The following is a 13,964-nucleotide window of genomic DNA, read 5'->3' on the forward strand; positions in this document are numbered from 1 at the left end:
AAGGAGGGCCTACAGCAGCACCTAGATCTTCTGCACAGATTCTGTCAGACTTGGGCCCTGACAGTGAATATCAGTAAGACAAAAATAATGGTGTTCCAAAAAAGGTCCAGTCGCCAGGACCACAAATACAAATTCAATCTACACACTGGTGACCTAGAGCACACAAATATTTACACCTACCTCAGCCTAAACATCAACACCACAGGCAAGAAGGGCCTTCTACGCCATCAGAAGGAACATGAACATGAACATCCCAATTAGGATCTGGCTAAAAATACTTGAATCAGTTCTAGAATCCATTGCCCTCTAGGGTTTTAGAATACCTGACCACTGTGACTGACCCTAAATTAAGACAATCCTTGACTATGTACAGACTCAGTGAGCATAGCCTTGCTATTGAGAGAGGCCACCATAGGCAAAACTGGCTCTCAAGAGAAGACAGGATACGTGCAAACTGCCCACAAAATTAGGTGGAAACTGAGCTGCACTTTTTAATCTTCTGCCAAATGTATGACCAAGTTAGAGAAACATATTTCCAACAGATCACACAGACCCACAAAGAATTTGAAAACAAATTAAACATTGATAAAATCCCATATCTGTTAGGTGAAATACCACAGTGTGCAACCACAGCAGAAAGATTTGTGGCCCGTTGCCATGAGAAAAGGGCAACCAGTGAAGAACAAACACCATCGGAAATAAAACCTAGATTTATCTGTTTTTTATTTTCCTTTTCATACTTCAAAACTACTTGAACATTGTCACAACACTGTACAAAGCCAATAATATAACATATAACATGTCTATATTATTTTACTACTTTTGTGTGTGTAATGTTTCCCGTTTATTTCCCTTTTGTTTATTGTCTATTCCATTTGTTTTGGCAATGTAAACTTACGGTATGTTTCCCATGCCAATAAAGACCTTTGAATTAAAATGAATTGAGGGAGATATAGTGGAAAGAGGGAGAGAGAGTGCGAGGGACATGTCACATCCAATCTCCCACAATCCCTTGTGACTATGAGCTCTCAGCATGTGTTGAGGTCGGCGTAGAAATAGCAGCAGCCTGCCACGGCCCTTTGTCTTATATCACTTAGCAACTGATCCAGGAGCTGTCTTACCATTTGGTAGTAAAACTACTGAACCACTAAGCTGCCCCGTTCACTGATCCAGGACCAGTTTTTAAATAGCAGCAGCCTCCTGCCTTATGTATTCAACCACTTAGCTATCGCCTTGCCTGATTCACTAAGCCCAGAGCTGCCCAAACCTCTTCCTGGAAATCTACTGTCCTGTAGGTTTTTCAGTCCAACCCTGATTTAGCGAATTTGACTCAGCTAGTTAAGGTCTTGTTGAGCAACTAATTAGTAGAATCAGGTGTGTTAAATTAGGGTTGGACTGAAAACCCACAGGACGGTAGATCTCCAAGAAGAGGGTTGGGCAGCCCTGATGTAGCCTATCCAGGACCTGTGTATGTGCCTCCAACGGTGGCGTTTACCTTACCACTACCACCTTCACTGATCCAGGACCAATGGTTACAGCTAACGACAACATTGTTAATGAACCACTTAGGTATAACTGATACCAAACCTTTATTCTGTTTGTCTGGGATGACTTAGCACTCAACAGAGGCAGACATTTAGATTTGAGTCATTTAGCAGACACTCTTATCCAGAGAGACTGACAATAGTGAGTCATTTAGCAGACTCTCTTGTCCAGAGAGACCTACAGTAGTGAGGCATTTAGCAGACTCTCTTATTCAGAGAGACTTACAGTAGTGAGTCATTTAGCAGACTCTTATCCAGAGAGACCTACAGTAGTGAGTCATGTAGCAGACTCTCTTATTCAGAGAGACTTACAGTAGTGAGTCATTTAGCAGACTCTTATCCAGAGAGACCTACAGTAGTGAGTCATTTAGCAGACTCTCTTATTCAGAGAGACCTACAGTAGTGAGTCATTGAGCAGACTCTCTTATTCAAAGATAATTACAGTAGTGAGTCATTTAGCAGACTCTCTTATCCAGATAGACTTACAGTAGTGAGTCATTTAGCAGACTCTCTTATCCAGAGAGACTTACAGTAGTGAGTCATTTAGCTGTAACGACGTTCTTCGTTTGTCGCAAGAAAGTCGGACCGAAATGCAGCGTGTTGGTTACTCATGTTTATTAGTGAAACAAACAACGGAACTATACATGAAATAACTAATAAATACAAAACAACAAAACGGAACGTGAAACCTATTACAGCCTATCTGGTGAACACTACACAGAGACAGGAACAGTCACCCACGAAATACAAAGTGAAACCCAGGCTACCTAAATACGGTTCCCAATCAGAGACAACGAGAATCACCTGACTCTGATTGAGAATCGCCTCAGGCAGCCAAACCTATGTAACACACACCCCTAATCAGCTACAATCCCAATAACTAAAAAACCCCACTAAGAATACAACAAACAATAAACCCATGTCACACCCTGGCCTGACCAACTAATTAACTAAAACACAAAATACTAAGACCAAGGCGTGACAGAACCCCCCCCCCTAAGGTGCGGACTCCCGAACGCACCTCAAAACCATAGGGAGGGTCCGGGTGGGCGTCTGTCCATGGTGGCGGTTCCGGCTCGGGACATGGACCCCACTTCATAAATGTCATTTTTCCTCCCCTTCGCGTCCTGGGATGATCCACCCTCGCCGCCGACCATGGCCGAATAGTCCTCACCAAGAAACCTACTGAACAGAGGAGCAGCTCGTGACTGAGGGGCAGCTCGGGACTGAGGCAGCTCGGGACTGAGGAGCAGCTCGGGACTGAGGGACAGCTCGGGACTGAGGGGCAGCTCGGGACTGAGGGGCAGCTCAGGACTGAGGGGCAGCCCAGCACTGAGAGGCAGCCCAGCACTGAGAGGCAGCCCAGGACTGAGAAGAAGCCCAGTACTGAGATGAAGCCCAGCCAGGCAGTTGAATCCGGCAGATCCTGGCTGACTGGCGGATCCTGGCTGACTGGCAGATCCTGACTGACTGGCGGATCCTGGCTGACTGGCGGATCCTGGCCGACTGGCGGATCCTGGCTGACTAGCAGATCTTGCAGATCCTGGCTGACTGGCGGATCCTGGCTGACTGGCGGATCCTGGCCGACTGGAGGATCCTGGCTGACTAGCAGATCTGGCAGATCCTGGCTGACTGGCGGATCCTGGCAGACTGGCGGATCTGGAAGAGTCTGGTTGACTGGCAGATCTGGAAGAGTCTGGTTGACTGGCAGATCTGGAAGAGTCTGGCTGACTGGCAGATCTGGAAGAGTCTGGTTGACTGGCAGATCTGGAAGAGTCTGGCTGAATAGCAGATCTGGAAGAGTCTGGCTGACTGGCAGATCTGGAAGAGTCTGGCTGAATGGCAGATCTGGAAGAGTCTGGCTGACTGGCAGATCTGGAAGAGTCTGGCTGACTGGCAGAATCAGAAGAGTCTGGCTGACTGGCAGATCTGGAAGAGTCTGGCTGACTGGCAGATCTGGAAGAGTCTGGCTGACTGGCAGATCTGGAAGAGTCTGGCTGACTGGCAGATCTGGAAGAGTCTGGCTGACTGGCAGATCTGGAAGTGTCTGGCTGAATGGCAGATCTGGGAGAGTCTGGCTGACTGGCAGATCTGGAAGAGTCTGGCTGACTGGCAGATCTGGAAGAGTCTGGCTGACTGGCAGATCTGGAAGAGTCTGGCTGACTGGCAGATCTGGAAGAGTCTGGTTGACTGGCAGATCTGGAAGAGTCTGGCTGACTGGCAGATCTGGAAGAGTCTGGCTGACTGGCAGATCTGGAAGAGTCTGGCTGACTGGCAGATCTGGAAGAGTCTGGCTGACTGGCAGATCTGGAAGAGTCTGGTTGACTGGCAGATCTGGAAGAGTCTGGCTGACTGGCAGATCTGGAAGAGTCTGGCTGACTGGCAGATCTGGAAGAGTCTGGCTGACTGACGGCTCTGGCTGCTTCATGCTGACTGGTGGCTCTGGCTGCTCCATGCTGACTGGCGGCTCTGGCTGCTCCATGCTGACTGGCGGCTCTGGCTGCTCCATGCAGATTGACAGCTCTGGCGGCTTCTTGCAGACTGACAGCTCTGACTGTTCCATGCAGATTAACAGCTTTGGCAGCTCCTTGCAGACTGGCAGCTCCTTGCAGACTGGCAGCTCCTTGCAGACTGGCAGCTCTTTGCAGACTGGCAGCTCCTTGCAGACTGGCAGCTCCATGCAGACTGGCAACTCCATGCAGACTGGCAACTCCATGCAGACTGGCAACTCTGGCTGCTCCAAGCAGACTGACAGCTCTGGCTGCCCCATGCAGACTGGCAGCTCTAGCTGCTCCATGCAGGCTGGCAACACTGGCTGCTCCATGTAGACTGGCAGCTCTAGCTGCTCCATGCAGACTGACAGCTCTGGCTGCTCTAAGCAGACTGACAGCTCTGGCTGCCCCATGCAGACTGGCAGCTCTAGCTGCTCTATGCAGACTGGCAGCTCTGGCTGCTCCATGCAGACTGGCAGCTCTAGCTGCTCCATGCAGACTGGCAGCTCTAGCTGCTCCAACAGGCAGGAGGCTCCGCTGAACAGCGCGCACTGAAGGCCTGATGCGTGGTGCTGGCACTTTTGGAGGAACACGGTGTGGAGGTGGTACTGGATAGAGGACAGGCACAGGAAGCCTGGTGCGTGGAGCTACCATCGGAGGACTGGTGTGTGAAGGTGGCACAGGATGGACTGGACCGTGAAGGTGTACTGGAGAGCCGGAGAGCAGGACTGGCACAGGACGTGCAAGGCTAGGTAGGTACACAGGAGACCTAGTGCGTGAGGCTGGCACATTTTTCACCAGCCGACTAACACGCACCTCAGGACTAGTATGGAGCGCTGACCCAGGTGCCATTAAATCCCCGACACGCTCCGTCGGACAAATATTGTACCTAAAACACCAAACTAGCAACTCCCTCATTACTTTCTCCTCCAATTTCCCCATTAACTCCTTCACAGTCTCTGCTTCGCTCACCTCCAACACCGATTCTGGTCTCCTCCTTGGCTCTTCACGATAAACAGGGAGAGTTGGCTCAGGTCTGTCTCCTGACCCAGCCACTCCCCCTCTGAGCCCCCCCCCCAAGAAATTTTTGGGGCTTCGCTCTGCGCCGCCGTGTCTTTTTTTTCGACTCCATTCTCCTATAGCCCTCTTCGCACTGCTCCAGCGAATCCCAGGCGGGCTCCGGCACTCTCTCTGGGTCGGCCGCCCACCTGTCTATTTCTTCCCACGTCGTAATATCCATACTGTACTCCTCTCTGGGCTGCTCCTGTTTCCATCCACGTCGCCGTGCTGCCTCCTCATACCAGCGCCTCTCCGCTTTAGCCGCTTCTAGTTCCTCCTTGGGGCGGCGATATTCACCAGGCTGAGCCCAGGGTCCTTCTCCGTCCAGTCCCTGTTTCCTCTTCGCCTGCTGCACCTTTGGGCGGCTACACTCCCCTGGTTTAGCCCAGGGTCCTCTCCTGTCAAGGATTTCCTCCCATGTCCAGAAATCCTTAATACGCGGCTCCTCTTTGGGCTGCAGCGTGTTGGTTACTCATGTTTATTAGTGAAACAAACAACGGAACTATACATGAAATAACTAATAAATAAAAAACAACAAAACGGAACGTGAAACCTATTACAGCCTATATTTTTTAACTTTTTTTATAAAAAATAATTTATTATGTTCAATACCATTCATTCTTTACAAATCATAATTTACATACATACACAAATAATGGTATTTTTAATTAAACTAATTAAATTAAACTAAACATAAACCCCAAACAAAACCTCAGGGGAGCATCTTCCCTCCACGTCACCCTACAAAATACCTTTCCCCATCTCCCCGTCCCTAATCTATCCTCTTACAAATCTAAATGACGCCCAGCCCTAAACCCCCCTTCCACCTCTCCCGAGCAGCATGCTGCCCCCACTTCCTCTCCTCCCTCTTCATCCTCCCCCTCAAATCTCCTTCCACTCTCCTCACTATCCCTTCCACCCCCCAATCTCTCCCTGTCTTCTCCATGTTCAGCCTTGCTTCCCACAGCCCTCGTTTAAAGCGACTAATGAGAAGCCAGAGCAGAAACCTGTCCCTATCCGTCCCTCTCGCTCTCCCTACACCCCTCTCTAACCTGGCCCACGTCAATACAAAATCCCTCTTTACCAAACCTAACAACACCCATGCCCTAGCCCATACTACTCCGGCAAAGGCACAGTCCCAAAAGACATGGCGAACAGTCTCCTCCCTGCCACAAGAGGATCTTGGACAGGTGGGGGATTGCACTAAACTATACCGGTACAAGATGAAACGTACCGGCAAACACTTATGAAGGCTCAACCAATTCAGGTCCTTGAGCCTGTTGTCCAGACCCCGCACCTGCACTCCCTCCAAGACCACTTCCGAGATGCCTACTACAGGCGCCGGACTCTCTGCCTTTCTGACCTCCTCGTACAGGTGCCTATGATCTAAACCTACTCGGGCAACTTCAACCTCTGGGTGCGCACGCAGCCACTTGGCCGCATGACCAAAGTGCCACGGCAGCTGTTCCGCCCGAGGACCCGTGTTAGACCACACCATTATGCTTTTCGCCTGATACGAGAAAAATACCCGCAGAAGGTAACCGGACGGGTGTATCACTGGCTGAGCAAGCTCCGTTAACAAGAAAGGACAAAAATTGTGTCCAGCTTGAGGGGAAATGTGGTACCCCCTACCTCCCTCCCCGATGGGACAGATCATGCGTGCCCTGGCGACCCACTCATACCTGCCACTCCACATAAACTGAAACACAAGCTTCACTAGAGGCCTTCTCAGACAAGCCGGCAATGGGTAGATGTATGCCAAATACAAAAGCGACGGCAACACATCCACCTTTAGGACCAGGACTTTGCCCATAAAAGACAAATACCTAGCTTTCCACATTGCTAGCTTCCTCTGTACCACTGCAATACGCATGTTCCAGTTTAGCGTCGCAGAGCCGGAGGTCTGAAAATGGACCCCGAGAATCCTCAGGCCCCCTCACAGAGAGATGACCCCCCAGGCACATCCGTTCTACCGCGCCATCTTCCGAAAAACTTGACGGAAGACTTTGCATGGTTCAGAACTGCTCCCGACGCTCGAGTGAAATCCCCAAAGATGGCAAGGGACCTTGTCAGGCACGAGTCCTTGCACAACAACAAGGAAGTGTCGTCGGCGTACTGCGTCATCTTAACACGCAGTCCACCACTTCCAGGGATCAGCAGACCTTCCACCCCTGTGTCTGCCCTAATGGCAGCCCCCAGAGGCTCCATGTACAGAACAAAGAGGAGAGCCGAGAGTGGGCACCCCTGCCTGACCCCAGACGAGAGGTCAAAAACGTCACCCAAGTGACTATTTACACTAACTCGGCACCCCGCTCCGACATATAATGTACGAATCCATCCTATAAACTTCTCCCCAAATCCTAATCTACCTAACACTCTGAATAAAAAGGATCTATTCACGCGATCAAAGGCTTTCGCCTGATCTAGCGCTGCTACCATAAAAGGCAGTCCTCTATCTTCAACCCAAGCGATGGAGTCCCTGATTAACTGTAGGTTCCATCTAATAGAGCGGCCCTCTACCCCGCATGTCTGATCCTCATGAACGACGTAGGGAAGGGCTGTGCGTAACCGGTCTGCTAAAACCTTTGCAAGTAGCTTGTACTCTACACACCGCATGGTCAACGGCCGCCAGTTGCCAAGGTCAGTTTCTTCCCCCTTCTTATATAAAAGTGACAGCACACCAACAGCCATTGATCCCCCCGGGACCCCCGTCTCAAGGATGGCCTTCAAGACTTCGAGGACCACTGGTCCAAGTATACCCCAAAACTTGAGATAAAACTCAGCCGGCAGCCCATCCATCCCAGGCACCTTCCCTTTTCCCATCCTCCTAAGAGCGCTCTCAACCTCTTCTAGTGAAATCTGGGCCTCCATCACTTCTCTAATGTCCTCCGGCAACCGCCTGGACAAGTGTTCTAAAAACACATTTCCCTGCTCTACATCTATTTCCCTTTCCTTAAATAAACCTTGGAAATGATCAGTTGTCACCCTGACCATATCCTCTGGTTCTCTAACTATACTACCATTTTCTTCCCTAACACCATGCATTACCTTCCTACTCTGTCTTGCCCTAACCAACTTAAAGAACATAGCAGAACAAGTCTCATTATGTTCTAGAAAGCCGCTATGCGCACGCTCCAGGAAAGCTCGAGCCTTCCGCTCCTGCAACTCCCTGAGCTGCGCCTTTAGGGTTGAGGATCTCTCCCAGTCAAACGACCCGCCGAGGTTGCCTGCCTTGTATTCAAGTTCAATTAACCTTTGGATACGATCCACCTCCCTCCTCTCCTCCCTTTTTTTCCTCTTGCAATACCCTATTATAAAAGCCCTAATCCTCACCTTAACTAATTCCCACCACTCTAACACCCCCTCGCACATGGACCGGAGACCCTCAAGCCTCCTAAAGAAAACATAAAACCCGTCAACAAAAACCTGCTCCTCCAGCACATCCCGATCTAGCTTCCAGTACCCCTTACCAAAGAGGCAGACTGGCGACCCCACCTGCAGGAGCACCCCGTCGTGATCCGAAAAGAAAACAGGCAACAGCCGCCCAGACAACTTTCCCAAAGACCTGGGTACAAAAATATAATCGAGCCTCCGCTCAACCCCCCTGGAGTTACGCCTTGTAGGACCGTCCATTTTCGGAGTAGTGTGCATACCACCATCTACCAGACCATGGCAAGCCATTAGCCTAGCAATGGCGCCTGCACTGTTATCCCCCCCTCTTCCTAAATCTGTATTAAAATCCCCCCCTATCACTAATTTAATATTTGTGACACACAGGGGTGTCAGACAGTCCACCATCTCCTTCCTGTCTGCCACTACCTGTGGCCCATACACCACCACTAATCTAAATTTACAATCCCTTATTGTGACATCCACCCCTATAACCCTCCCCTGCATTACCACAAATGAATCTTCCACTTTTACCTCCCTGTGCCCACACAAAATTCCTACCCCCGATGAGTGCACCCCCCCTACACCCCAAACCGACTCCACCTTGTCCCATTCCCTCTTAAATCTACTAACATCCCCTCCATCCCTCAGGTGAACCTCCTGTAAAAAACAAAAATCAAACCCCACACCCTCCAAATAACTAAAAACCGCCCTCCTCTTAACAATATCTCTTAAACCCCTTACATTTAAACTAACAAAAGTAAAATTAGACTCCATGAAAAAAATAAAACATGTAATACACACAAATTCTAAACTCAGACAGAAAAAAAAAACCAGGAGACTCACCCGATGCTCCCCTGCTCCATATCTACCGGTGAGAACACCATCCGTAATCCCGACATCCCCCCCACTTCCTCCATCACACCATCCCGGGGTGCCCTGCACCCTGGGTCTACCCCCACAATCCTCCCCCTCCCCAGTGTTGCAGCTGGTTTGGAAAAAAATTGGGGAGGCTGAGTCCCCAAACAAAAAACTCCCCACCTCCTCCTGTACCCAGTCCTGAGTCTTGTTAGGTGTGTCCCCACCCAAATGAAGTTGAGAGTCTTGGGAAACCAGTAGCAACCCAGAGGTTTCTCCCACCCCCATCACTCTCTTGGCCATCCCCTCCCCCTCACTGTCGGCCAATCGCACCCTCCTCTTCATTCTCTTCTTTGGTGATGGCGGCAGTGGAGAGATATCACCCCCCCCCCCGCCAGCTCCTCCACCATACCCCTCATCTCTTCCACCATGTCACTTTCCCCCCAGTCCACTTTCTCTTCCACCGTCTCCTTCTCCACCACTCCTCCCTCGCTTTCTTCTCTCTCATGCTCCTCCACTCGGTTGCCTTCTTCCACCGCTTTTCCTGGTTCTCCTACTCCCGTGCCTTCCGTTTCCTTCTCTCTTCCATCCGCCTCTTCTTGCTCCTCTTCCTTCCTTGTGGCCTTCCCCTCTGGACTTTTATTCTTGTCATGAGGCGTGTTTCCTTCCCCTCCTCTTCTTCCCCCATCCCCCGCTCCTGCTCCCCCCCCCCAGCCGCAGACGCATATGACCTCTGACGGGCCGGGCACCCACGCCACAGATGTGCTGACGAGCCACACCCATGGCATGTCTTAGGCATGTCACAATCCCTCGCCTCGTGATCCTCAGATCCACAAAATCTGCATTTTCTCATCCTGCACGAGGCGAAAATGTGACCATAGGCCATACAGCGCCTGCAAAATGGGGGCTGACGTGCATAAAACAATGTCCCCCTGTCAGCCCCAAGGGAGAACATAGCAGGGGGATGGAGGTAGCCACCATGTCCCTTTGGGTCCTCCCTGAGGAGGGCCTGGAAACCTCTCCTCCCATTCCAAAACCCAAGGGAGTCTTTGAGGTGCCTAGCTGAGGAAACTTTATCCATGTATCTCCCCAGAAAAGCCCTCACCTCTTCATCCTTAACGTAAGGGTTGTACATGTTAACAGTTACAACCCTAAAGTTATTCTTCGCCAGACTTGATATTTCGTAGTGGCACATCGGCCTCTCACCTCCCACTGCTCTTGCCCTTCTAAGGATATCATCATGTTTTTCTTCTGTATATAGCGCGACGTCGTATGCTCCCTCCAACGAGTTGCCTTGGAAACAAAACACGTCCTTCACCGTCAGCTTTAGAATCCCCATCAATATAATCCTTCCAAAAGATTCTCGTCCTAAAGGCTCCAACTCTTTTTCCTTCCAAGCAAAATGAATCGTGTTAGCCAGCCCAATCCCAGGGACCGACCGTGATGATGTATTTAGCACCATCTCCGCAAGGAGAATGGCGCTCGTACTCTTCTTCTTCCAATACAAAAAAAGAAAACGTGAAGAACGTGAAACCTATTACAGCCTATCTGGTGAACACTACACAGAGAGAGGAACAATCACCCACGAAATACAAAGCGAAACCCAGGCTACCTAAATACGGTTCCCAATCAGAGACAACAAGAATCACCTGACTCTGATTGAGAACCGCCTCAGGCAGCCAAACCTATGTAACACACACCCCTAATCAGCTACAATCCCAATAACTAAAAAACCCCACTAAGAATACAACAAACAATAAACCCATGTCACACCCTGGCCTGACCAACTAATTAACTAAAACACAAAATACTAAGAGGGACCTACAGTAGTGAGTCATTTAGCAGACTCTCTTATCCAGAGAGACTTACAGTAGTGAGTCATTTAGCAGACTCTCTTATCCAGAGAGACCTACAGAAGTGAGTCATTAGCAGACTCTCTTATCCAGAGACACCTACAGTAGTGAGTCATTTAGCAGACTCTCTTATCCAGAGAGACTTACAGTAGTGAGTCATTAGGCAGAGAGATTTTCATACTTTTTTTTCTTACTGGTCCCCTCTGTGAATCAAACCCACCAACTGAGCCACACGAGAGAGCAAGAGAGAGAGAGAGAGAGAGCAAGAGAGAGCAAGAGCAAGAGAGAGCAAGAGCGAGAAGAGAGAGCAAGAGAGATCAAGAGAGAGAGAGAGAGCAAGAGAGAGAGAGAGAGAGAGAGCAAGAGAGAGCAAGAGAGAGCAAGAGCAAGAGAGAGCAAGAGCAAGAGAGAGCAAGAGAGATGAAGAAAGAGAGAGCAAGAAAGAGCAAGAGAGAGCAAGAGAGAGCAAGAGCAAGAGTGAGCAAGAGATAGCAAGAGCAAGAGAGAGCAAGAGAGAGCAAGAGAGAGAGAGAGAGAGCAAGAGAGCAAGAGAGAGCAAGAGAGAGCAAGAGTGAGAGAGAGAGAGAGCAAGAGAGAGCAAGAGCAAGAGAGAGCAAGAGAGAGCAAGAGAGAGCAAGAGAGAGCAAGAGCAAGAGAGAGCAAGAGCGAGCAAGAGAGAACTAGAGAGAGAGCAAGAGAGAGAGAGAGCAAGAGAGAGAGAGAGAGCAAGAGAGAGAGAGAGAGAGCAAGAGAGAGCAAGAGCAAGAGAGAGCAAGAGAGAGCAAGAGCAAGAGAGAGCAAGAGCAAGAGAGAGCAAGAGAGAGCAAGAGAGAGCAAGAGAGAGAGAGAGACAAATTCCAATTGGCTATACTAAAACTCTTGAACATCATACTTAGCTCTGGCATCTTCCCCAATATTTGGAACCAAGGACTGATCACCCCAATCCACAAAAGTGGAGACAAATTTGACCCCAATAACTACCGTGGAATATGTGTCAACAGTAACCTTGTGCAAATCCTTTGCATTATCATAAACGGCAGACTCGTACATTTCCTCAATGAAAACAATGTACTGAGCAAATGTCAAATTGGCTTTTTACCAAATTACCGTACAACAGACCATGTATTCACCCTGCACACCCTAATTGACAACCAAACAAACCAAAACAAAGGCAAAGTCTTCTCATGCTTTGTTGATTTCAAAAAAGCCTTCGACTCAATTTGGCATGAGGGTCTGCTATAGAAACTGATGGAAAGTGGTGTTGGGGGTAAAACATACGACATTATAAAATCCATGTACACAAACAACAAGTGTGTGGTTAAAATTGGCAAAAAACACACACATTTCTTCACACAGGGTCGTGGGGTTAGACAGGGATGCAGCTGAAGCCCCACCCTCTTCAACATATATATCAACGAATTGGCGCGGGCACTAGAAAAGTCTGCAGCACCCGGCCTCCCCCTGCTAGAATCCGAAGTCAAATGTCTGCTGCTTGCTGATGATCTGGTGCTTCTGTCATTAACCAAGGAGGGCCTACAGCAGCACCTAGATCTTATGCACAGATTCTGTCAGACCTGGACCCTGACAGTAAATCTCAGTAAGACCAAAATAATGGTGTTCCAAAAAAGGTCCAGTCACCAGGACCACAAATACAAATTCCATCTAGACACTGTTGCCCTAGAGCACACAAAAAACTATACATACCTTGGCCTAAACATCAGCGCCACGGGTAACTTCCACAAAGCTGTGAATGATCTGAGCGACAAGGCAAGAAGGGCATTCTATGCCATCAAAAGGAACATAAATTTCAACATACCAATTAGGATTTGGCTAAAAATACCTGAATCAGTCATAGAGCCCATTGCCCTTTATGGTTGTGAGGTCTGGGGTCCACTCACCAACCAAGACTTCACAAAATGGGACAAACACCAAATTGAGACTCTGCACGCAGAATTCTGCAAAAATATCCTCCGTGTACAACGTAGAATAATGCATGCAGAGCAGAATTAGGCCGATACCCACTAATTATCAAAATCCAGAAAAGAGCCGTTAAATTCTATAACCACCTAAAAGGAAGCGATTCCCAAACCTTCCATAACAAAGCCATCACCTACAGAGAGATGAACCTGGAGAAGAGTCCCCTAAGCAAGCTGGTCCTGGGGCTCTGTTCACAAACACAAACACACCCTACAGAGCCCCAGGACAACAGCACAATTAGACCCAACCAAATCATGAGAAAACAAAAAGATAATTACTTGACACATTGGAAAGAATTAACAAAAAAACAGAGCAAACTAGAATGCTATTTGGCCCTACACAGAGAGTACACAGCGGTAGAATACCTGACCACTGTGACTGACCCAAAATTAAGGAAAGCTTTGACTATGTACAGACTCAGTGAGCATAGCCTTGCTCTTGAGAAAGGCCGCTGTAGGCAGACATGGCTCTCAAGAGAAGACAGGCTATGTGCTCACTGCCCACAAAATGAGGTGGAAACTGAGCTGCACTTCCTATCCTCCTGCCCAATGTATGACCATATGAGAGAGACATATTTCCCTCAGATTACACAGATCCACAAAGAATTCGAAAACAAATCCAATTTTGAAAAACTCCCATATCTACTGGGTGAAATTCCACAGTGTGCCATCAGAGCAGCAAGATTTGTGACCTGTTGCCACGATAAAAGGGCAACCAGTGAAGAACAAACACCATTGTAAATACAACCCAGATTTATGCTTATTTATTTTATCTTGTGTCCTTTAACCATT

The 13,964-nt window shown here is 49.0% G+C and overlaps 1 protein-coding gene across 1 annotated transcript in view; it reads left to right on the forward strand.

Annotated features, from left to right (window-relative positions):
* Nucleotides 1-13,964, forward strand: part of LOC135544950 (actin-binding LIM protein 3-like) — a 113,480-nt gene that overhangs the window by 44,207 nt on the left and 55,309 nt on the right. The window contains exon 3 of the mRNA XM_064972638.1: nt 10,058-10,127. Coding sequence (XP_064828710.1) covers nt 10,058-10,127 — 70 coding nt within the window. The remainder of the gene's footprint in view (nt 1-10,057; nt 10,128-13,964) is intronic.

This window comes from Oncorhynchus masou, chromosome 9 (assembly GCF_036934945.1).
Source record: "Oncorhynchus masou masou isolate Uvic2021 chromosome 9, UVic_Omas_1.1, whole genome shotgun sequence".
NCBI lineage: Eukaryota > Metazoa > Chordata > Actinopteri > Salmoniformes > Salmonidae > Oncorhynchus > Oncorhynchus masou.